At 40.6% G+C, this 22,660-nt stretch overlaps 1 protein-coding gene across 5 annotated transcripts in view; it reads left to right on the forward strand.

Annotated features, from left to right (window-relative positions):
- The window catches only part of PTPRB (protein tyrosine phosphatase receptor type B), a 63,580-nt gene that overhangs the window by 29,417 nt on the left and 11,503 nt on the right, over nt 1–22,660 (forward strand). For 3 of the 5 annotated variants that reach the window (XM_042017773.1, XM_042017772.1, XM_042017774.1), the window contains 20 exons: nt 332–592; nt 2,726–2,992; nt 4,303–4,566; nt 5,549–5,812; nt 6,724–6,987; nt 7,655–7,918; nt 8,781–9,050; nt 9,668–9,931; nt 10,766–11,029; nt 11,401–11,682; nt 12,851–13,129; nt 15,026–15,175; nt 16,403–16,646; nt 17,807–17,913; nt 18,418–18,517; nt 19,995–20,075; nt 20,179–20,196; nt 20,301–20,382; nt 20,836–20,926; nt 22,070–22,146. In XM_042017773.1, coding sequence (XP_041873707.1) covers nt 332–592; nt 2,726–2,992; nt 4,303–4,566; nt 5,549–5,812; nt 6,724–6,987; nt 7,655–7,918; nt 8,781–9,050; nt 9,668–9,931; nt 10,766–11,029; nt 11,401–11,682; nt 12,851–13,129; nt 15,026–15,175; nt 16,403–16,646; nt 17,807–17,913; nt 18,418–18,517; nt 19,995–20,075; nt 20,179–20,196; nt 20,301–20,382; nt 20,836–20,926; nt 22,070–22,146 — 3,893 coding nt within the window. The other 2 variants (XR_006014376.1, XM_042017775.1) reach the window with 2 other exon arrangements.

Here is a 22,660-nt window from a genome sequence, read left to right on the forward strand (position 1 = left end):
CCCAGAGTTCAAAAAGGAAGTTTGCTGACTTCCCTGCATTTCCATTTGCACTAAAATATATATCCTGATGTAAGTTTAAACCTAAGCATTACAGCCGTAGTGCATTGCTGAAGTCTGCTGCTGACAGTCCTTCACTGGAAGAGGGGCACAAATACCAGATTTATAAGAATCACTTCCTAGAGAAAGGTAGAGAATCTCCTCTTGATTGCAGATACTCTATTACTGTCACATTTCTGTCTTACAGAACAAATTTCTTACAGCAGCTTGAGATAGGGCATGCGTGCTCACTACACAGTCCTGTTCTCGTTGCGATATTTGTGTGCTTTTCCAGCTCCAGAGCCTGTTCTCCAGCTCCGTGTGAAGCATGCTAATGAATCTTCACTTAGCGTCATGTGGATGACCCCTGTTGCAGAATGGGACAGCTATGTGGTTTCCCTGGGAGACAATGATCTTACTATTGTAAAAAAAGGACTTGCAAAAGAAGCTAAGGAGTTCACTTTCACTGACTTGGTACCTGGAAGGAAATATACAGCTACCATCACTACCATTAGTGGGACTTTAAGCAACTGGACTTCAGTGGAAGGAAGAACAGGTATCATCTTGTCAACTGTTTTAATCTTTACTTCTCTTAACCACTAACAGTTTTTTTTGCTTTGTAGTGAACTGAGTTAACTCAATGTCTAAATCTCAAAAGTCTTGATCTTATGTTTGTTTCTTCAGTAAAAAAAGTTACATTTCTGAGTCTCTCATTTCTGACTGTCAGTTATCTTGCTGTATTTATTTAAGATTTTTGGGAAATAGATGTGTAATTCCTGGCAAAACAGCTTTCTGAAATATTATGTCACTTCTAATCAATCTACATTAGCACAAGATTCCATACAAGAAGAACAATTTTCACTGTGTATTTTCAGGAGAGTCACTTCCTTGATACAAAGCATTCATCATCCGAGAAAAAGCGAAACATCACCACACTGGAAAATGTTACTTTAGGGGGAACATTCCAAGGCTGACAGACATAAAACATATGTTACCTTGAAGATGTACTTTGAATCTTTTCGCTCTTCTGATTCCAGAATATGTATTTGTTACTGAGGATGATGACTGCGTCACAAGGAAGGTCCCATTCTCACCCCCTGCAGGGTGATAATTTTGTGCACATGTGCAAGTTTTAAACCATATGGGTTACTTTACTCTGCTTAAGCATTGGCTTAAGCATTCTCCAGTGCAGGCAAAGTTTTAAAATGTAGCTCTGGCCTTGCACAGCACAGGGAGAAACAAGCTGCTTGCGTCTGAATCTAAGCATGCCTAGGGTTGATGGTGGTCCTTACTTAAATTTTTTAACTCCTTCCAAGGCCTGAGAAGTTTAGCTTACATTTTCATTTCTCTGCTATGTTATTAGATAGCCGGCATTTCACTTCCATCTGACTTATGCCCCTTTAGGGGACCTATTTGGGCATAAAGGTCCCACTTCACTGCTATGAGTCAATGCTTGAAAACACATCAGGCACTGATAGTGTGTCAACATTACATTCAAAGTGCGTTGTAAAGAATAAACATCAATTAACTTGAACATAGGTTTTAATGAGCATTCTAAACCTCTGAATCTTCATTGCAGCAGAACAGCTTACTAGGCTTGAAGAATATTGCTGTAAATATGACAGAAATAGGTCTTACTTGCATCCCAGATTGGTCAGCTTCCAGTGAAACCTGCAGTATCACTAAAAGAGCATTTAGCACAGAAATGTGGCACTTCAGTGTCTTGTTGGAGCTAACTATGTTATGAGAGCATTATGAAACAGGAAGGATTTTTGATTTACATTTTCTTCAGCCATGTGCCTAATTTTCTAGCTTTTGTCAATGATTACTAAACCAGTACTATGTGTGCAAAAAGGTTGATATAAAACAAGAGCAGAAGAGTGCAATCACATTAGTGATTAGTTAGAGTCTTTATTTCATTTGTGCTTGGTCATGTAGACAAAAATCCCTAGAAGTAATTGTATTTCCTTGCTATAACCAAATATTGTCAAATTAAATAAAGAAAGAGGATCTGGGGTAAAATTTGTGCTACGTATTCCATTCCTTTGTTATTTCTTTATCCTTTTTGGTCTGGCTAAGTTCATGAGCTTATGCTTCGATAAATGTTATGTTTGTTTAACAATTCATCTTTTGATGCTATAAAAGTTGGTATCCTGCAGATCTTCTGACGTAAGTTAAACCATAACCATCCATCTCAGTTATCCCCAAAATTAAAGGGTCTGACACAGTATAGATGACTGTGCCTGAGGTATTCTTCAAACAAGTTTGCCATTTATTAGAAATGAAAGATTGGGAATGGGAGAGAAAAGGGAAAATGAAAGACACAGACTATATTTGAAGTAGTCACCAAAAAACCCTTAGTGATTTCCTAAACTGATGGCTTTTATTTAATGGTATTTATAAAATGCCATCTCTTCCAGTTCCCTGATCTTGAATCATTTTCATCTGACTGAGAAAAGCTGTGCTAAAGGCTGAAAGACCTTTCTGTGTCTTAGTTAGTTTCCCATAGACCACATCCCAACAGACAGGAAGCAGTCCACAGTTGAAGTATTTTTAGTCCTGTTGAGTCTGGCTGCAAATTGGAATGTTCTTTTGATGCACTTCCTCAGTGTGACTAAACTTCTGTTCTTTGGGGGATTCTTTTAAATTTTGTTTCTCCTCAGTAACATTATGACAATTTTCTTTTCAGTGCCAGCCCAAGTGACGGGTCTGACTGTGGCAAGTCAGGGATCAACCAACAGCTTGTTCACCAACTGGACAAGAGCACTGGGAGATGTAGACTCATACCAAGTGCTACTGATTCACGAGAATGTTGTCATTAAAAATGAAACTGTTCCCAGTGAAACCAACAGATACCACTTCTATCCTCTGAAACCTGGAGGTCTTTATTCAGTTGTTGTCACCACTGTCAGTGGAGGGATATCTTCAAGGCAAACAATTGCAGAGGAAAGGACAGGTAAAAAAGAAAACACTCCAGCATGCTTTTTGTTAGTTCTCCAAAGCTAAATTTACCTAAGAGAATGGTCTTGTGATTAAGCCACTGCACTGAGTATTCAGAAAAACAGGAGTTTCATCCATATAGGTCCATATGTGCACACTGTCTGTCCAGATTTGTGTAAATATAGCTTTAGAGAGCTAACTGCTCTAACTACAGTGGGAGCTCTGTACAGCAGGATCACTCTGTAACAAAGACAGAAGTATGCCCTGAGAGTAATGAACAACTGTGCTGGGCGAATCACTCCTTGGAAGGGACTTTGTTGTTCCATTGTTCCATGTGGTGGTGTAGGATGATTGCTCCTTACTTACGTGTGCCAAGAACCAGCCTAAAGGTGGTGGGATGTATATGTGTTTCAGTTTGTCACAGCCCATTCTTTTTCTTTAATCCAACATCAAAGAATGTCCACCAGGGCTAATTACTTATTATGAGGTCCTTCTGTGTTTCATAGAACAAGATGTACTGTTGCATCAAATTCTTTAAGTTTAAAGAGTTGTGAAATGTAATACCCAGTTCTTTGGATATTTAGAGGAAAAATTTGGCAACACTGCAATTTCACCCTTTATGTGAATTTGGCAAAGGCCGGGCATTCTGCAGTTTTCTGCAATGTTCTCCTTGAAAACAACTATTTTCAGGTGAAAAGACAAAAACAACCCTGAAAAAGAATTGAAGAATAATACTAAAAGGCTTAAAGTAGGTAAGTTTATTTTGTAAAATCTGGGGGGGATTTGACGCTGACAGCTGTTGGCCAGCCCCTCTGCTGAGGTAAGTCAGTTCAGTGCAGCAGAGTCCAGTGAAAATGTGAAAGTTCATTATGTCTAAGCTCTGTCCCTGTTATAACTGAGAGGTTTGTACCTGAGTGGTGATAGTTCTGGCAATGCGGAGCCTTTGAGCTTGCCTTGCTGGCTTGAAAAACAAGTGGCATTCATGTTTTGTCCACTAGGCGTCAGAGAACCCACTGGAAATGAAACATTCGGCTACGGGCCTCAGCATCTCACCAGCCTCACCACTTATTGCTGTTACTGAGGAATGGCAGTTTGAGAGGATAACTCAACTTCTGGGATTTTAGAAGTGCTGGGATCGGGCCACCAAAGACAATTTCCTTCACTCTATTTAAGAAAGCAGATGAATGTTGCTGAGAGGGAGTCAGTGCAGAACTTCTCAGGGTCCCAGACCACTTATTTTGCAGGGGATGGCATTTCAGGGATTCTCACAGTGGTAAGAATTGCCTAGTTAAAGCTTTTTTTTGTTTTTCCCTCTTTGTTTCACAGTTCCTTCCAGCGTGACTGGAGTAACAGTAAATAACTCCGGTCGCAGTGACTACCTCAGTGTTTCTTGGCTGCCAGCTTCTGGAGATGTAGACAGTTACTTGGTAACACTCTCTCATGATGACAAGATTGTTCAGGCTCTCACCATTTCCAAATCATTCAGTGAGTGCTCCTTCAGCAGCCTTTCTCCTGGGACGCTTTACAATGTGATGATAACCACAAAGAGTGGAAAGTATGAAAACTATTCCCTCAGCCAGGAACGAACAGGTAAAGAGAGGCTCTGAGCAGGTACAGTCACTGTAACTGTTTTGTATAGCCATTACCAATGATTTATCAATATCTGACCAAACTGGGATGGATGAGTAGGGGTTGGAGGGTCAAACTATAAAAGTAGAGCTTTATAGACTTAGTTTTATTCTTATGCCCCTGTTGCTGCTTTATGTCATGCAAAAATACTTTAGCATGGATAAAAGTCATGTCAGTCCTTATGAGTGAGCAGAAATAATGTATCCATTTTGGCTCAAATGTGTTGTCCTGCCCTTAATGCCTCTCCCTGGCCCTTCATGTATATCCTGCAGATCATCTCCTCAGAAAGTTACTCAGGCACTGAAAGAACAGAATAGGATAGGATAATTAGTAAAATGTTAGTGGGGTGTCACAATAATGAGTAACACCCATGTCAGTTGGTTTTGGTAAGACATAGACACGTCTGTGGTTTTGGTCATGCAATTTTCAAGGATATTATAACAGGAATAGAGAAATCTCAGAAAAGGATGGAAATAATGATGGAGAACCTTTTAAAACTTTCTCAAAAATTGTAAAAACTGAGACTTTACACTTCGTAAACCAGTAAACTAAAAGAAAGACTGTAATATTGTTAAAATAACAAAGAGTATCAAGTTAGTGCAATTTTAGTCTTCTCATGATCTAAGTGAAAATCCAAGGAACAGCCATGAAAGGACAAGAACCAAATTCTGGATCAGTGTTTGCTGTGGAACTCACAACTCTAACAAAAACGGAGCAAGTTCCGTAAGACCAAAAATTGGAAAGGCAAACCATTGTACTGTCATAAGATGTAAAGCAGCCTGGAAACTGCAGTTACTATTTAATTGCTTAAATCCATATTGTTGTCTTTTTGCAATTTCCTCACAAAACTCTGGTAACTACCACAAATATAGTTCTCTATCACAGCTCCTGTTACTGCAGGAAATTATTGCCTTCTGAATCTTTATGTGTTTTTTTCTTTCAGTCCCTTCAAGTGTTCAGGGCCTTACTGTCAGCAATTCAGCCAGAAGTGACTACTTGAAGGTATCCTGGTTACATGCATCTGGATATTTTGATAATTATGAAGTGATCATCAGGAACAACAATGATTTCATCCAAACAAAAAGTGTCCCAAAGGATGAAAATGAATGTGTGTTCACTAATCTGGTCCCAGGGAGGCAGTACAGTGTCACAGTCAGCACAAGGAGTGGGAAATATGAAACTAGTGAAAGGGTCTATGGCAGAACAAGTAAGTAAGCACCCTGGAAACATTCCGAGACACTCCAGGGTTATTTTTTTTTATTTACCATACCCAGGAACAAAAATCCCATATGATTTTAACATAGAATGTTGACTATAACTCTTTGACTGTGTATTGTTCCAAATACAGAAAGCAGTGTTTAAGTTACAAACAAAAAGTGAAAGAAGAGACCTGTGCTGTTAAATTGGAAAGCAAATCTTGAAACACAGAAAGCCAAAAAACAGTTGTACTGTTTTCCACATGAGTTTAGTATTTATAAATAAATTATGCCAGAATGTACAAAAGAGTTTTTTCTGGTCATGGAAATATATAAGGAAGAAGATAGACTAGACCTCACTCTATTCAAACCACTCCAAGAACTGGAATTGGAGAGCATGGGGCAGGAGTGGTAAGGTGGCTAGTTGGGAGCCAGCAGGGATCTGCATGCAATCTGCCTGTCTTCACCTGGCACTGTATGTGAGTTAAGGAGCCATGCTGAGAAACTCAGTTTTTTACACAGATGTAGCACTGGGCAAAAGCAACTCACCTGTGTCTGGTGCAAGCTGGAAAGTGCATTGTGGTGCTGCATCACACAGGTGGGCTGCCTTGCCTTGGCACTAGCTCAGGCCTCTTTGCACTGTATTTGTTGCACATACAGACCTTACTCAGTTTTTGTTGGCTAGGTCAGCTCCCTGCAGGCTCCAGTATTATTTATTTATTATTTTTATGCTGATAGATTGTGGACTTCTGTCCTGAAACGGGACCTTCCAATGTTAGATGGGGTGCAGACCATCTGCAATCTGCTGCTTTCCTAGGGAACTGAATGAAAAACTGTAGCGCAGAAGCATGGCTGTTAGCTTTTTGCTGTGATCTGTTAGTAAGTACTGAGAAGTTTCCTATCTTTCTTCTCACCTCTTCAGTGCCAGAGTCAGTGAAGGAACTGACTCTTAATAACAGGAGCACAGAAGATCTGCAGGTAACTTGGTCAAAGGCTGAGGGGGATGTTGATAAATATGAGATTCAACTCCTCTTCAATGATATGAAGATCTTCCCACCCATTTTCCTTGTGAACACCATTGAGGAGTATTGGTTCACAGCTCTGACTCCAGGACGTCTATACAAAATTCTTGTCTTGACCATCAGTGGAGATGCACAACGTGCTACTTTCATAGAAGGCCTGACAAGTAAGAAATAATGTGGTATTTAAAATGTGTTGAGGCTTCTCTAGAATGAAGCACTGAAAATCGAGGGTGAGCCATGGTTTTATTTAAGCTCCTGTAATGCTGGCTCAGAGACAGCAGGTCTCATTGAAAATCACAGTAGTACTACAGCCAGCTTGACCTGTGCTTAGTAAACAAATGTCACATTTACCAATATTTGATTGTTGGCAGAGAATCTGATTTGTTGCATGAGAATCGTATTGAGATGTCAGTGTTTCGGTTTCTGTTATCCCCAGGCATGCCAGTTGTTTGCTTAGTGTCTCTAGCTAAATCACTTACCCATTTTACACCTCTGTTTACTTACCTGAAGAGAGCAATCAAGATAATAATGTCAAAATGGCTAACTAGCTGAGGGTACCTAAAGAGCTTTGATTTTTTGAGGTGTTTTTAAAGCATCATGTGGAGAAGAGGGAGGTTACACATAGAATTGCTTTTCTAAAATGGCATAATCCCACACAAATATTTACAATTTTACTTGTGTTTACCCATGAATGAAATTACTTGTACCTGTAAATGATCTTTCTCTTTTGAATCATTTTTTCTGTGGCCATAAAGTAGGTAGAAATTAGGAAGCTTGAGTCAAACAGGAAATTTGTGAGCAGGTGCCTTTTTTTCCCCTGTTTTTTTCCAGTTCCAAGCAAGGTCAGAAATATTCATGTGTCACCTAATGGCATGACAAACAGCCTGAAAGTGAGCTGGACCCCTGGAGGTGGAGATGTTGATTCCTACACAGTGACTATATTTCAGCAAAACCATCAGCTTGATTCCCAGAGTGTCTCCAAACACGTCTCTGAGCACATGTTTCACAAGTTGGAAGCTGGGGAGCAGTACCGGGTGGTGGTGCAATCCAACAGTGGCACCTTGCACAACAGCTTAGCAGCTTTTGGGAGAACAAGTATGTTTCTCTTGAGACAACGAGAAAGTTGCATTATGTCTTCCCAGAGACTGACCCTTGTTTAATAATGTTTATGAATGTACCATAGGGCATGGGGACATTCAGACTCATGGAAAGCTTTTATCTCAAAGAGCATGAGTCATGATGTAGGCACAGGTCTGTTAATACCAATGAGATGTGTCATGTCAGTAGCTTTACATGGGTGAATGTGCATGGAATTCTAGTCCAGCCTAGTGTCTTCCTTCATAGGATGAATGCAGTTCCATCCCTCTCATTTCCTATGCCTGTACCCATCTGACACATGCATCTACTCCATGTAGTCAAGTATTGTGTTCTAACAGAGCCTATTGCATGGTCAAGGCTTGTTAGACAATATAATGCCCCAGTATCCTGGGTGTCACAACATACAGAGCAATGCAATAGCTTGCTTTTAATCTATCCTCTTTCTTTAGCACCTGCATTTGTTATCGGTGGCCTTGATTTTTGTGCAGCAGCTGCTGGCTAACATTTTCGATTCTGGGCTCCTATTTTCCACCAATTTACGACTCCTTTATTTTTCATATTCCTTTCTTAACTGTTTCAGTCAGTTCATTCCACTCTCCTTCTCCATCTTTTCATGATAGTCTATATACATCTGTTGCTTCTCGATTCCCAGCTCAGACATCCCTGATGCTCCATAACTTCATCTGTTTGTATTTATGTCTAGGAGTTATTTGTTTGCATAAACATATGCACAGACATTTCCCACAAGTGAACCTGAAAATACATAAAGTTATGTTCTGTTAGTTACTTTATTCACATCTGTGTGTTGAGTGGTCTGTATCTCACCTGGTAATGTCCTGCCTTTAATTGTCACTTCCAGTTCCAGCCTCTGTCCAGGAATTATTAGCCCATCATGCTTACAGCAGTCATTCCTTGTTAGTAACTTGGCAGAAAGCCCCTGGTGTAGCCGAAAGATATGACATTCTGCTCTTGAACGAGCAAGGAATCCTCCTGAGTAACAAATCAGAGCCAGCTACTGCCAAACAGCACAAATTTGAAGATTTACTGCCTGGCAAGAAGTATAAAATACAAGTTTTGACAGTCAGTGGTGGGCTCTTCAGTAAGCGTGCAGAAACTGTTGGCCGAACAGGTAATTAGAACATCTTGGTTTATTTATACTTCCCTCAGTCATATATCATTAAATACATGAACCATCTGTATATCTTGATTCTGAAAAGATTCTAGCAAGGTACGGACTCAGGATGTTTATGCATCATTTTTCCTGATACATGCTTTGTATGTGAATCTGAGATTTATTATCATAATGTGACCATGGTTCGTAATAAGGATATTAAACTAAAATGTTGGATGCTTCCCTCGGTCTGTCTTTTGTGGAAATACCTGAATGCTTTATTGTCATTAAGTTTTTAATCCACAGTCTCAAGGCTCTTATTGCAGGATTTGAAGTGAATATACCCTTCTAAACTCAAGGCCACATCTTGCTTGTAGTCTTTAAAGCTTCTTGTAGAAACTAATGGACTGTTTGTGTGAGCACAGTCTAGTCACGCCTTCTGGGAAATAAAAATATTGTATTGGAGAGACTCAGTGGCATCTCATAAATGCTTTCCCCTTGTTTCTGACGGTTGCTGTTGACACTACTTAGCTACTTGAGGCTTAATTGAAATGTGTTACAGCCCTGAGTTTATTAAAGTTTCAGCTTAGTGCCTAGACTCTGATATTTACTTTTACATTTATCCTTCTTTTCAGTTCCAGCAGCTGTTACAAATCTGAAAGTCACAGAGAACACCACTGACCGACTGTCCTTCAGCTGGACCACCTCACAAGGGGAGCTTGATTCATATGACATCTTCCTATACAATCCAGACAAGTCCCTTCATGACAGGATCTCAGGAGAGCAGCATCTCCAGCAGTGTTCATTCCAGAACCTGCGTCAAGGCAGGATGTACCGAATGGTGATTGTTACGCACAGTGGAGACCTCACTAACGAGTCATCTGTCTATGGAAGAACAGGCAAGAACATCTAAGAAAACCATCTGTCTCTAGTGTGGTGCTCATGGGGGACACCACTGACCTTGTCTGAGTCTGATGCTCATACTAGATTAGAGCAACTATTAGAAGTATCAAAATTGACTCTAATATGTAAAAAGCATTAAATATATAAAAAGGTAAATTCTGAATGATGTAGTTACAACAGGACAAATGAACTCTACAACAGTTCCCGGGAGCTCATGTCAGAAGAGAGACATCCCAATGTATGCTCCTTAAGCTGGAAAATGGCTGTCTCCCCTCCTAAAAGCAATATTGGCCTATGTGTGGAAAAGGCAAAAAGGCAAAGCAAGTAGGGTTAATGGGGCAGACAATCTACCAGTAAATTAAACTTGTTTCCCATGGGAAGCTCTCGCTGTATTTCTGTGTTTGTTCAGCCATATGTGGGAAGCAGAGTTTTCTAAGCAGCTCTAGCAGCTCTGACATTCTGTGAAACCTTTCTTTATTCCCCTGAGGCACCATACAGTAACCTGTCTGTAAGACTATGTCTGCACAGTGGTGCACTTTTCTTCACCTACCTCAGAAATGGGTGTTTCCAAACACTGACTAGGAAAACGCTGCTTAATGCTTGCAAAGCTTCCCATTATAAACACTGCAACCTCTTGGTAACAGTGGCAGTTCAAAATAAGAAAGGAAGCTACTGAGATGTGCTTCCTGCTTTTTAGCCAGCTGCGGTGGCTGTCTAGTTTATAACATGACTATCATTACAGGACAAGTGTAAGGTCTGCTTGACCTTTTTGCTTCTTCTCACCCAAAGGATGTTCTAGTTAAAGTAATATTAATTCCTCCTTTTTTCAGTACCTGCCCCAGTTGCTGGTCTCAAGGCATCCAACCGAAACATGACGGATAGTCTGTGGTTCACTTGGGGTCCAGCAGCAGGAGATGTTGACTTCTATGAGCTGAATCTTTACAACCCAAATGGGACACAGAAAGAAACCGAGCAAAGGAAAGACCTGGAAGAGTGGCATTTCCAGGGACTTGTTCCTGGAAGAAAGTACACTTTGGTTGTGGTAACTCACAGTGGTGACCTGACCAACACAGCAAATGCTGAAGGAAGAACAGGTATGGGAGTTTTTTTAGTCCCATCTGTTTGAATTCATGAGTTCACAATTATGCAACAGACTTATTTCTGAGGGAGGATGTATTGTAAGAGTCACTGAAGGTATTAAGGTGAAGGATAACCTTAAGTGCATTAAACCAATGGAATGTGAAAGAAACATGCACTGATTTCCTTTTAAAGCCTCAGGAATATGTTATGACTGCAAGAGTCACCATCATCAGCACAGGTGCAGTAACTTTCTGTGTATACAAGATAATACAAACTACTTTGTGATGCATGAACAAAATAATGCGTGTTTCATCTTATTTGTCTTGTGTAAAAATTTGTTAAGAATCTCTTGTTCTTCTCTCATTTTCCCCCCCTTTCTGCATAGCACCCAGCCCTCCTAACACTGTGTCATTTACTGATGTTGCAAACACTTCTTTATCAATCACTTGGCTGGGTCCTCCAGACTGGACAGACTATGATGATTTTGAGTTGCAGTGGCTTCCAAAGGATCCCCTCACAGTATTCAACCCCTACAGCAGCAGCAAATCTAAAGTACGCATCATCTATGGCCTGCGACCTGGAAGACTCTATGAGTTCAGTGTCAGAACCGTCAGTGGCAACAGCTGGAAGACATACAGTCGGTCACAATCTGCAAGTGTGAGAACAAGTAAGTAAAAGTTTCCGTTGCACCCTAACACTCAACTGAAGAAGATGCAAAACTGTAAAATATTACCAGTTCTTTATGCAATCACTAATTGCCATTAATAAATTCATGAGTGACAGTGATGAATTCAGCTAGATTCTAAACCTTTGCTGTGTGCAAGGTCAGCTGTTTAAAGACTGAAAATAGACATTTACAACCTTCACATCCAGGGTCAAGCTGTTTGGTTGCAGAGCCTAAATCAATCAGTTTCAGAGGTAAAATAAAGCTAAATATCCAAACTTCTCTGATGGTAATATATTGAAATAATTGTAATGTTTCTGAATGATAACACAGGAAGGATGAAAGAAACTGTGCTTTACTAGATTTGAAACTGGAATCAGTATTCCACTGCTCTGTGTTTCTGTCCATGTCTGTGAATCTGTTTCATCTCTAGCTGTCTCTAGCAACATCAGTAACAGGCTGATTTGAAAAAGTAACGTGAAATTGTAAAAATAACTTAGTAGTGGCAAATCCTCATGTAATTTGGGGTGGGATTCAGCTCTAAATTGACATCTATGTTTAGTGAGCTATATAGCTCTTTAATTCGGCATAATAACTAAAATTTCCCCTGTATTTAATCACTTAAACGTAGATGCTTGCCATCTGAAAGTGAAACCCTGTCTTTGTTACATGTCATGATACAAATGGTGCTTCCATATTACATGGATGAAGCATATTTCTGTGGTATGTTTTAGTTACATGGACACATCACATGCTGCCCAGGAGACAAGATCAGTCATGAGATGACAGTATCAGTATTGACTGATACTGGTGACCACATGGAGCTTCCAAATAAGTTGTAACAGCTTTCTAGAAATCCATTGCTTTGTGGTATTGCTGTTCATGTTAAGACTTGAACGAATAGGAGTTTTTTCCTTGTTTTCACAATTAATTACTGGAGTTTCACAAAGCTGATGGGGTAGATGTCACTAGATCTGGTTTCAGATGACTAAAATGAGTTAGACAGCCTTGCATAATAATCAGGCAGCAAAGATTTGCTGGGAATTCTGACTCCCAGCCTCCTGCTCTGATCTGATGGTTGATGCAGAATCTAGGAGCTGTAGTGTGAGCAGAGAGTGTATGACACCTATCCCTTTTCCTACTGAGCTTCAACTTCCCAACATTTCTCTAGAACCAGACAAGATCCAAAGCCTTCACTGTCGGCCCCAAACCTCTACTGCCATCGCGTGCTCCTGGACTCCTCCCGATTCTGACTTTGATGGGTATAGCGTCGAGTGCAAAAAAATGGACACTCGTGAAGTGGAATTTTCTAAAAGGATAGAAAAAGACAAATCTCTACTTAATATCATGACCCTTGTTCCCCACAAGCGATACCTGGTGTCCATCAAGGTGCATTCTGCAGACATGACGAGTGAAGTGGTTGAAGACAGCACCATCACAATGATCGATCGTAAGTAGAATTCAGAGTTGCCCTGAAGAGAGGCCTCAAGCAGCAATAATCAATTGCTCCTGTTGGTTAGACAGTAAAAGGAGTTCTGAGCTCCCCAATTGCCAATGTATAGAGTGGTGGCCAAAGTAGATTGAACCCATCCTTTGGTCCCTGTTGTGACAGACAATGCAGGATTTTGACTATATTGCCTCTCATTACATTGCCAGACCCAACTATTTGGCTCATTCATGAAATATAGCCTGAGAAACATAAACAAATATCCTGTCCTCATCATCACATGCCTTCAGTTGTCTTCATGGTGGCTGCTTGACTTTCTGTGTCTGGCTGTTTCCCCTCATAGATGGTAGCCATCCTCAGCACAAATATCCATCAGTAAGGACATTAGATTGTAGTACTACATTCTCTTTGGGCTTCTGTAGACTCTTCTAGGTGCTATCTGACCAAATCACCTGTAGGACTTTTACCTGAGGGAGGATCCAGATTTCCATAGCATGTGCTTTGAAACAGCTTCTTCAGTTTCTCTACCCGTAGGCTGCTGAATGGAGAATAGCAGTAGCATCTGCTGGTGCCTCTGCACTGCCAGGCATCACTGCAGTCAACAGCCTACCATCACTGACCCTAGAGCTCCCCCAGGTTTGGCACTACCTCAGCATGCAGTGGCACAGCACAGTGCAGAGGCCTGAACTGCTCTAGAGCTAAACTTCTCAAAAATGAGAGGATGGCCGGGAAGCTTATATTCAGGGATGCCTCTGTAGCTTCTTATTAAAAGCCATGTTTGTGTGAAATGCTAGATCATAAAAATTATGTTTGCTTTGGGAGCTATTGAGCTAAGCTAGAGTTCAGTTGCCAACCCACCTTGTCCTTTGCCCCTCAATTGCCTTTTAATCTTCTTCCTCTATCACAAAGGATCCTACAAAGCCAGATGTAAGACCTAGTAATTCATGTCACAAGAAGTGAGAGTGGGTCCTATTTGAAGGTTTGCTGATTCACGTTTATTCTTACTTAGTTTATGTTTGTTTGTTGTCATTTATTTGTTCTGAACACTGCTGCTCTCCCAGACCCTGGTAAAGACTGGAGACCCTACCTCAGAGGAACACAAAAAATTGCAGCTGCTCTTTGTAGATGTAAGGGGTTTAGTTAAACAGCATATATATGTGTGAATTTTTGGTTCTTTTGGCATTCTAAAAGCTTTTGAAATTTAGCCACCTGCTTACATTTTTTATATGTTTCCCGTATGTGTAATATAGTTTCAGTACTACAGATTTTTAAAAGATTCAGGAATGTAGATCCTTAAAATCCCCACTTTTGCTGCACTTTCTTCTTTGTGTACTTCCCTTTCCAGTTAACTTCTGCTGTGTCACTGTTCAAGGTATAGTTTTGTATCATGTAAAGAACACTTCCTATAGAAATTCTGCAGTCAGTCCAGAAAATGATAGTCTGTAGTTGAATACTGTGTCTGGCTGACCCTGGCTGTTCCTCTGGAAAATAAAGCAGAAATACAGATGCTTAAAATAGGTAACTTCTGTAGTGTGTTAGGTGTCCTCCAAATTCTTGGCTTAAACCTGGGTCATTTTTAGCAGCTACAATTTCTGTTTTCATAGACTTAACATGACTTTAATGCATTTCCATGTGGGCTTCTGCAGGAATTCCTTCTGAGGAGGTGTCACTCTTATTATGGTGAATTCACTGCTGGCTTGTTTCATTTTTTTGGCAGTTTTGCTGTAGGAGGTGAAGACACTTTCTTGATTGCAAAGAGAATAGAATCAGAGACTTGGGTCCAGGCAACCGAGATTTATTACAAATTGCGTTTTCCTTACTAGATCTAGCCCACAGCAAGTACATAAGTAATGCTTTCTCTCTATTTTGTATTTATTTTCTATTTATTTAATCACTCAGGTCCTCCTCAGCCACCTCCAGACATACGAGTGAACAAAAAAGATGTGCTGATTACCAAATCCTCCATCAACTTTTCTTTTAACTGCAGCTGGTTTAGTGATACTAATGGAGCTGTGAAGTACTTTACTGTGGTTGTGAGGGAGGCTGATGGTAAGTGTTATGATTTAATGCTATTCTCTCTATAGCCTATAAAATTTACATGAGGAAGTACATCCCTAGCACTGCACAGCCAAGGGGTTTCTCCTCATCTAGTGGCTGAGTGTCATACAGGTTTGGGATCCATACTTCCTCTCTAGCCTGAGGATTTAAGAACTCCATCCTATTCTCAGAGAGTCTGTAGCAACTACAGTGCTCAGACAGAGGTAGTAGTTAGCTTCTGTACTCTAGGTTACACTTCTGTACTCTAGGTTATGTTCAGACAATTTCCAAAGTTATGTTGGTTGCCATTGGCGATGAACACAGGAAAAAACTGCCTTGCTGTACACAGATCTCAAAAGGTAGTTTAAATGTAAGGTGGGACCACTAAAAGGCAGCTCTTGGAGAGTTTCACTAAGCCATGCTGAGAAGCCTAAGGTCTGCCAGGTGATGTTTGCTGACTGAAGAAAATGGAAGCATGTGGCACTGTAAAACAGAACAGAAATTGTCTTTGTGGCATGCATGTAAACCTCCCTTTCTACAGTTGACCTATTGTTGAGACATGTGTCTGACAAATCAGATACATGTCTCAACAGTTAGTACCTCATTTTTAGAAGTGGCTTCATTTACTGGCATGCCAGGACATATTTTGTTGCCCTCATGGAAGTTTCTTAATCTCTCTGTCCATGAGCTCTTAGGAAAAAAAATCAGATAGTATTTCTACTGTTGGCTTTGTCATGTTTGGGCAGACTGTAAAGCTCTTTGAGAAAGGGACTGCTCATTACCATGGCTTTGCCTATCTGAGTCTTTTTTCTAGTATTGTGAATTTGCATTCAGGGGATCCCTGTAATTTCCTACGGTAGTTCTTCTCTATATACAGTAGAGTTGTCAGTGTGTGGGTTTTTTACTTGTTTTTTGAAATAACTGGTAGTAGGATCCAGGAATCTGGACCACAAAAACTCACACCAGTGGCACAGGAAAAAATGTCATAACATAGAATACGACCTGTGCATTCCTATTTCAGCAAAAGTTGCACTGAGGACTTGTGAGGAAATCTACCTAAAAAATAATAGAAAAGTTGGTACTAGAAACAAGGTACCCTAACCACTGTAGCTTTGTCTTCATGAGGTAGCTTCCAAGAAATAGAAAATTGGATAAGAATATGTCTGTCAAGAGCTTGAGCCTATAGACCTCATCACATTAATGGCTGTGGCATCTAAACCTTCTGACTTTCTGATGTAGGTAGTGAAGGACCAAAGCCCGATGAGCAGCACCCATTACCTTCCTACCTGGAGTACAAACACAACAACTCTATACGCATCTACCAGACAAATTATTTTGCCAGTAGCTGTGCTGAAAACCCTGACAGTGACTATAAAAGCTTTGACATTAAGCTTGGAGGAGAAATGGAAAATCTGGGAGGAAAGTGTGATCCAGATCACCAGAAATTCTGCGATGGACCTCTAAAGCCTCGAACTGCTTATAGGTTAGACTTATATTGGTAGTTGTGCTCTGTCGCATTATTAGGCTTGGTGTCATTTGGGTGCCTGATCCGCTTGAGCTTCTGTAGATTAGTAAGTGGGTTGTACAATGTTCTTTGTGTTTCACTGCAAATTTATGAAAGCTTTATCCATGCCCCTGTTCCATAGGTAAGAGCCAGTCATTCACTAGCATGGGAAAGATATGATTAATTACGTACAAAACATTGTGCAGTGAATAGGTTTACTTATTTACCTCAACTTGATGCAAAGCTCTGCTATTGCTGCTAAACATTTCTTTGGAAAGACTGAAGACCACTGGCTAAGTCAGAAGAGTACTTAACAGCAGAAGGCAAGCATGCTTCACTTAGTCTGGCAGAACTACCCCACTTGTTCCTTTGGAACAAGATAGAAAAACCTCAAGGTTATTCTATCCTGTGGCACCATCCTCAGGCTCCAGATCTAGGTCCAGGTTAGCTGTAGGGTGTAGAAGGGGGTGACTGCCAAGACCAGGCTCAGCAGTTACGCTGGCTGTGAGACCAAACGTGAGCTTCAGTGTGTCTGTCACACCCCTCCCACAGGCAAATACTGTCCTGAGAGATCTGCAAGCTGCTCACTGAAAAGGCACATGGACAGAAGGCACATGCCAAGGAGTGCCCACTGTGTGTCTCAGCTTCTTCATCATCATCATCAAAACAGTGCTACCCTATTATAGTCTGCTCTCATTGGGGCACACTTCCCAACATTTCAGTCTGGGAAATACCCACATTACCAGAAGAACAAAGAGGCTGATAGCATTTATCCATTAGCACAGTCGTGCCCAGCCAAACAAAGGGAAAATGTGTCCCCACTGAGAAATATTTCTGAGTCTTCTCTCCTCTGCAGCTTCTGCTAGTCCTGCCTTCAGACATGGTCAGGCTGTGTGTGCCAGCAGCCAGAGCCCCATCTGTTACCTCTGCCAGGGTACCTCAGAGCACTTCACCTGTACAAGCTGGGCTCAGGGATCAGTATTATTAATTAAGTAGAATACTGATTAACTCAGGTAATTAAGAATTAATTGGTGGTCAGTGGAAAGGTTTTAGTTGTCTCATAGGGGGCAAATGAGTTTTTACTTTTCTGCTGTTGGTTCTGAACATCTGATGAACTGGTTTTTTACTGGTTTTTTTAGGATCAGCATACGAGCTTTTACCCAGCTTTTCAGTGAAGACCCAAAGGAACTTCCTAAACCGCTCTTTGCAGACACCTTCTTCTCTTTACCGATCACTACAGAGGCAGGTTAGTTTCAGGCTTTTATCAGTGTCTGTGCCATGTGATTAGATATTGTGCCTAAGAATACTCTGGCATCTAGAACTATTTGTAAGGAGTGGAACAAATCTTGCTGTGCCTGTCCTGAGGGCTGCTCTGAGATGAAGCTGGAGCCATGGCTTATCTACCCCTACTAGAAAATTCAGATGACTGCTTGACAGAGCTGCTGAAAGTAGAGAAAAGGAAAAATGCTCAGTGGGGCTATCACCAAGAAAGCTTCTAACTGCAGGAGAACAATGTAGTGGAGCTGTGCTTTCTTTTACTGTGGCTGGGAGTGAATAAATTTGTTTAATGTTTTGGAAAAATGAGGACAGAATATCAAGGCCGGGTTTTAGCTAAGTGTTTTAATGCCTTACACTTCCTTTTGTTTAGCCATTTTCTTCAGCTGATAATAACAGATCCCCTGAAGGTTATTGATTCTCTGATTCTGCTGATCCTTTCCTCAAGATATATAAATACACTGTTTGTTTCTAGAGCCTCTGTTTGGAGTTATTGAAGGTGTGAGTGCTGGCTTGTTTCTGATTGTGATGTTGGTGGCTGTTACTGCTTTATTTGTCTGCAGACAAAAAGTTGGGTAAGTTGACTTCCTTTATCACTCTGTTATTGAAGTAATGTCAAATTATATTCATTTAAGTAATACAATTGATTAGGCATAACTAAAAATTGGATGGATGCACTGAACAACAGATAAATCTATGTCCCTCAACATCTGCACACACTAAGTGTACAATTAATGACTTACGGATTAGGAAATCTATATATCCTTAATTCAAATGGTGTCAGAGTTATGTCATAGAGGATCCTTGTAACTTTTTGTTTGCAATAGGAGTCAGAATAGTTCTGAAAAAATGGTTTACCTTTCAAACTTTAGTCTTTTGGGGAAAAATGTCTTTCGTCAAAAAATGAAGTGTTTCAGATTAATTGCATGTGCATTGTAGATGGGAATCTTTTGAAACTGTTCATTTAGAATTTATCATTTCAATTCAAAAATACTGAGATGTGGCATTACCTCAGTGTTCAAAAGATTAGTTCAAACTTGGCTTCTCATTTTTTTGTCAATTATAGTTGTATATTTCACATTACAGATGAATCTTAATTAGTGAACTTACATGTTTTTAAAAAGTTAAATACTGTATCTCAACTGAAAAGATCTTTATCCATTTAAACCATTTTGCATGACCGAGAGATGTGAAATTCTTTGTAGTGTCTGAAATTAGAAAAAACCCTCAACATTTCTATTACATGGGAAACACTGCAAGTCTGAAATTCAGTTCTTTTACTTATACAAAATTAAGTTGATATTTTTTTGAATTGTCTTTTCATATGCCAGAATTTCAGATTGAAAAAAAACCTGTTTTCTGACTTGTCATAGCTTTTAGCCAAAATGGATAAACTTCATTATAGAATGTGGCTTCTTGTTGTAAATTATATACCCAGCAGGATGGCAATAATACTGGTATGGTTTTCCCATATCAGACATAAAGTGTTCTCTAAGGGAGGTGTCTTGAAGGAGGAGATGGCAGCAAAAAGATGAAAGGCAACACTAGCTGTATGGAGTAAGTACCACTTCTATGGCTTTCCCACAGCCTGCTGTGGCTCTGCCTCTTACTCCTGCCATGAGCCTGGGAATCTGCTACAGGCCTGGTCTGGAGAGTGGATGTGCTGGAAGCTGTAGACCTTTTACAGCTCTGAAAATCTCCCTGCACGTTCCTCTCTACACATAGAGAATCAACCGATTTAGGCCCCATCTTAGCATAGGACACCCTCCTTAACGATGGACTGGGCTGTGAGTGTTTCAGACAAGAAAGAAAAGTCTTACTACCTGTGCCATGCTTATCCTCCACACCACTATTTCCAAGCTAAAATTCAAGAAAGCTCTGTGTTCCAGCTAAGAGCAATGTCACAGGATCAGAGCCAAAAATCGAAACATACTTTCTTAAATTCCTTTTTTCCCAATTTACCATTTTCCAGTTTAGGTTATGTCATTGCCACCTCTTACCAGTTTCAGAACTTAACGATGTAACAGAATACCTTCCTTTTTGTTCCGGCAGTGGCCATGAGAGACCTACAGCAAGGCTGAGCATTCGCAGAGACAGGCCACTGTCAGTCCATTTGAACTTGGGGCAAAAAGGGTAATGTCAAAAGTCTGGTTTTTTAACATGGCATTATGGTTGAACAGACCCACCTGATCACATACTGATGAAGTGTTTCTTTTTCTTTTAAAATAATTTCCAGGTACCGGAAAACTTCCAGGTAAAAAGAAAAAATTAATACCTAAAAAACTTCTTGGTAACCAACTGGATAAATTATGACTGTGATTCATCCTGTGATTTTCTTCCTCCTGTTGAATATTTTAGTCCGATCAAAGTCAGTCACTTTGAAGCACACTTCACCAAACTTCAAGCAGACTCCAACTACCTTCTGTCCAAGGAGTATGAGGTGGGATCCTAACCTAGGCAAAAGATTTGCTTTATGAAGGGGCGGGCTGACTGAATCAACAGGTTAATGTATTAGAAAGGCCTGCATTTGTTTGTCTTATTCACACAAATCCAAATAAGGTGGAGCATTTCATTTGAACTCCACTTGTCCATGTGCAGAAACCAACTCTTCATTTGGCATCTTGTGGTTGGCAGCCTCTGCCTGGTACCTGTCTGGCTGAGATCAGCAGCATTTATTTGTATGGCACATCTGTGGGATAAAGTATGGAAGGTACCTATGAGCCATGCACTTTCTTTAAAACAGTATGATTAGCTATGTTATTTCAGTTATAAAAAAAACCAACCCTGTTCTCTGTCCATGGCCTTTGAGAGCTGATGAGCAATATTTCCATTTGTGTTGTCTTGTCCTTTAATTATTTTCACCTCACTTTTTATTCCTATTACTTTTTTGCAGGACTTGAAAGATGTGGGTCGAAATCAGACATGTGACATAGCACTTCTGCCAGAGAACAGAGGGAAAAATCGATACAATAATATATTGCCCTGTGAGTTTTAGCTTTGGTTGTGTAATATTGCATCACACCAGCTATTTTTCACTTTTTTTCAGCAAGCCTAGTGGAAAAGAGAGTGCAGCCAATCCCTTCCCTTCTTTCTGTCTGAGATGAAATGTCTCTGCCAGCTCAGGTTCTTGTGCTTGGAGGCAGATGATGCATGGCCCTGAGTGGCTTCACACAGACCAGTAATTTAATTTCACACTAGAGGTATAATGACTAGCATTCAGTCCAGGGAGAAAAAGCTCCAGCTATTAGGGGCATTCAGTCACTGTTGATAACAAGGAGAGTAGAAATAACAGTAGGGTTGTTTACATGCAGGGGATCATCCATTCAGTGCTCTGTGACAGCCTTGCCAAATCTTTGTTCTTCAGAGTACACAGCAAAGCTACTATACAATGTAGAGCCGGTGTGATTCTGCATGGTAAGATACGTGTGTGAAGTTAACCCTGTTCTTCTCAGACAAGACCTGTCTTGTCATTGAGAGGTTCCCCCTTTAATCTCCTACCTGTCATTTTGGAGGTAGGACATCAAGGAGGAACACCACATAACTCACTGCTCCACATCCCCACTAATGGATGTGGCATGTGCTTGAAGCACAGCCTCTCCTGTGTCCTGCCTGCCCATGCCAGCAATGACACCTGACTGAGATCCAACACAGCGTTTTCTCACAAATCAGTGTCCTGGCAGCTCAGGCACTCTGTATCTCTGTACAGAGGGCCCTTTACCTACAGAAGATGTTTGGCCTGCTCAGCGTAGCTCGGAATATCACTGAAGTGCATTCTTTCAACGGCAGAGCTGGGTGCTGCTTCCAGTACAGCACACTGCTGTTAGGATCAAAGGACGATGCTATTTTGGCCCTTTTGTTGTCACAACAAATCCTATGCAGCTCAGCAGAGGAAGTTCGGTATATTTACTGCTTCCTTCTTACCATCTATCTCCTAGTCTCTGGAACACTCCACAGCACTCACGGATGAAAGAGGCAGTAAAACCAGCAGTTATTCCTTATAAATTAGCTTTTCATATAAAATCTTTTAACAGTGCTGGCAGCCCTTTCCCAAATGCATTTCTGTTAGTGCGGGAGGGACTGAAAATCAAGACCTAGCCCTAAGCCTCTTGTAATCAATTTCTTGCTAGATGATACATCAAGAGTGAAGCTTTCCAGTGTGGATGATGACCCTTTCTCAGACTACATTAATGCAAGCTACATACCAGTAAGTGACTCAAGGGTGGTGCTTTACAGTCCTCCTTCCAGTGGTAATTTTTCCTTCATCTAAAACTGAATATAAAGCTGGATGGTTAAGGCTCCCCTCCCCCTTCCTTTATTCACTTGAGCTAAAAATCTGAGAACTCATTTTGTGGGTGTGCTGAAAGACTGTGTCTGACTGCCATTAAGTTAAGTGTGAGTGATTTACCCAGCACTTACGAACACTTCCTCGCATTGCTATAGTTACGTGAGATAGCAAATCTAATTGGCCAAGGACATATTTTTAAAGGTCACTGATTTTATACAGTGTCCACAATAACTGTAGCTATCACTGCAGGTGGCATCCTCACTGTGGAGCTGTAGCTCATCCTGACAGCACTGGCACCTTGCAGGGTGATAAAACTGGCTGAAATTAAAATAATGCCCTTTGTCAAAGAGTTATGATTGATAATAGCAGTGGCTTTAGCAATCCAGATTTCAAGCCAGGACTCAGCTAATTTATTAAAAACGGTAAATAAAAC

The sequence above is a fragment of the Corvus kubaryi genome, unplaced genomic scaffold (assembly GCF_017639235.1).
Source record: "Corvus kubaryi isolate FWS band 111438036 unplaced genomic scaffold, C.kubaryi_AGA036_p1.0 137, whole genome shotgun sequence".
Lineage (NCBI taxonomy): Eukaryota > Metazoa > Chordata > Aves > Passeriformes > Corvidae > Corvus > Corvus kubaryi.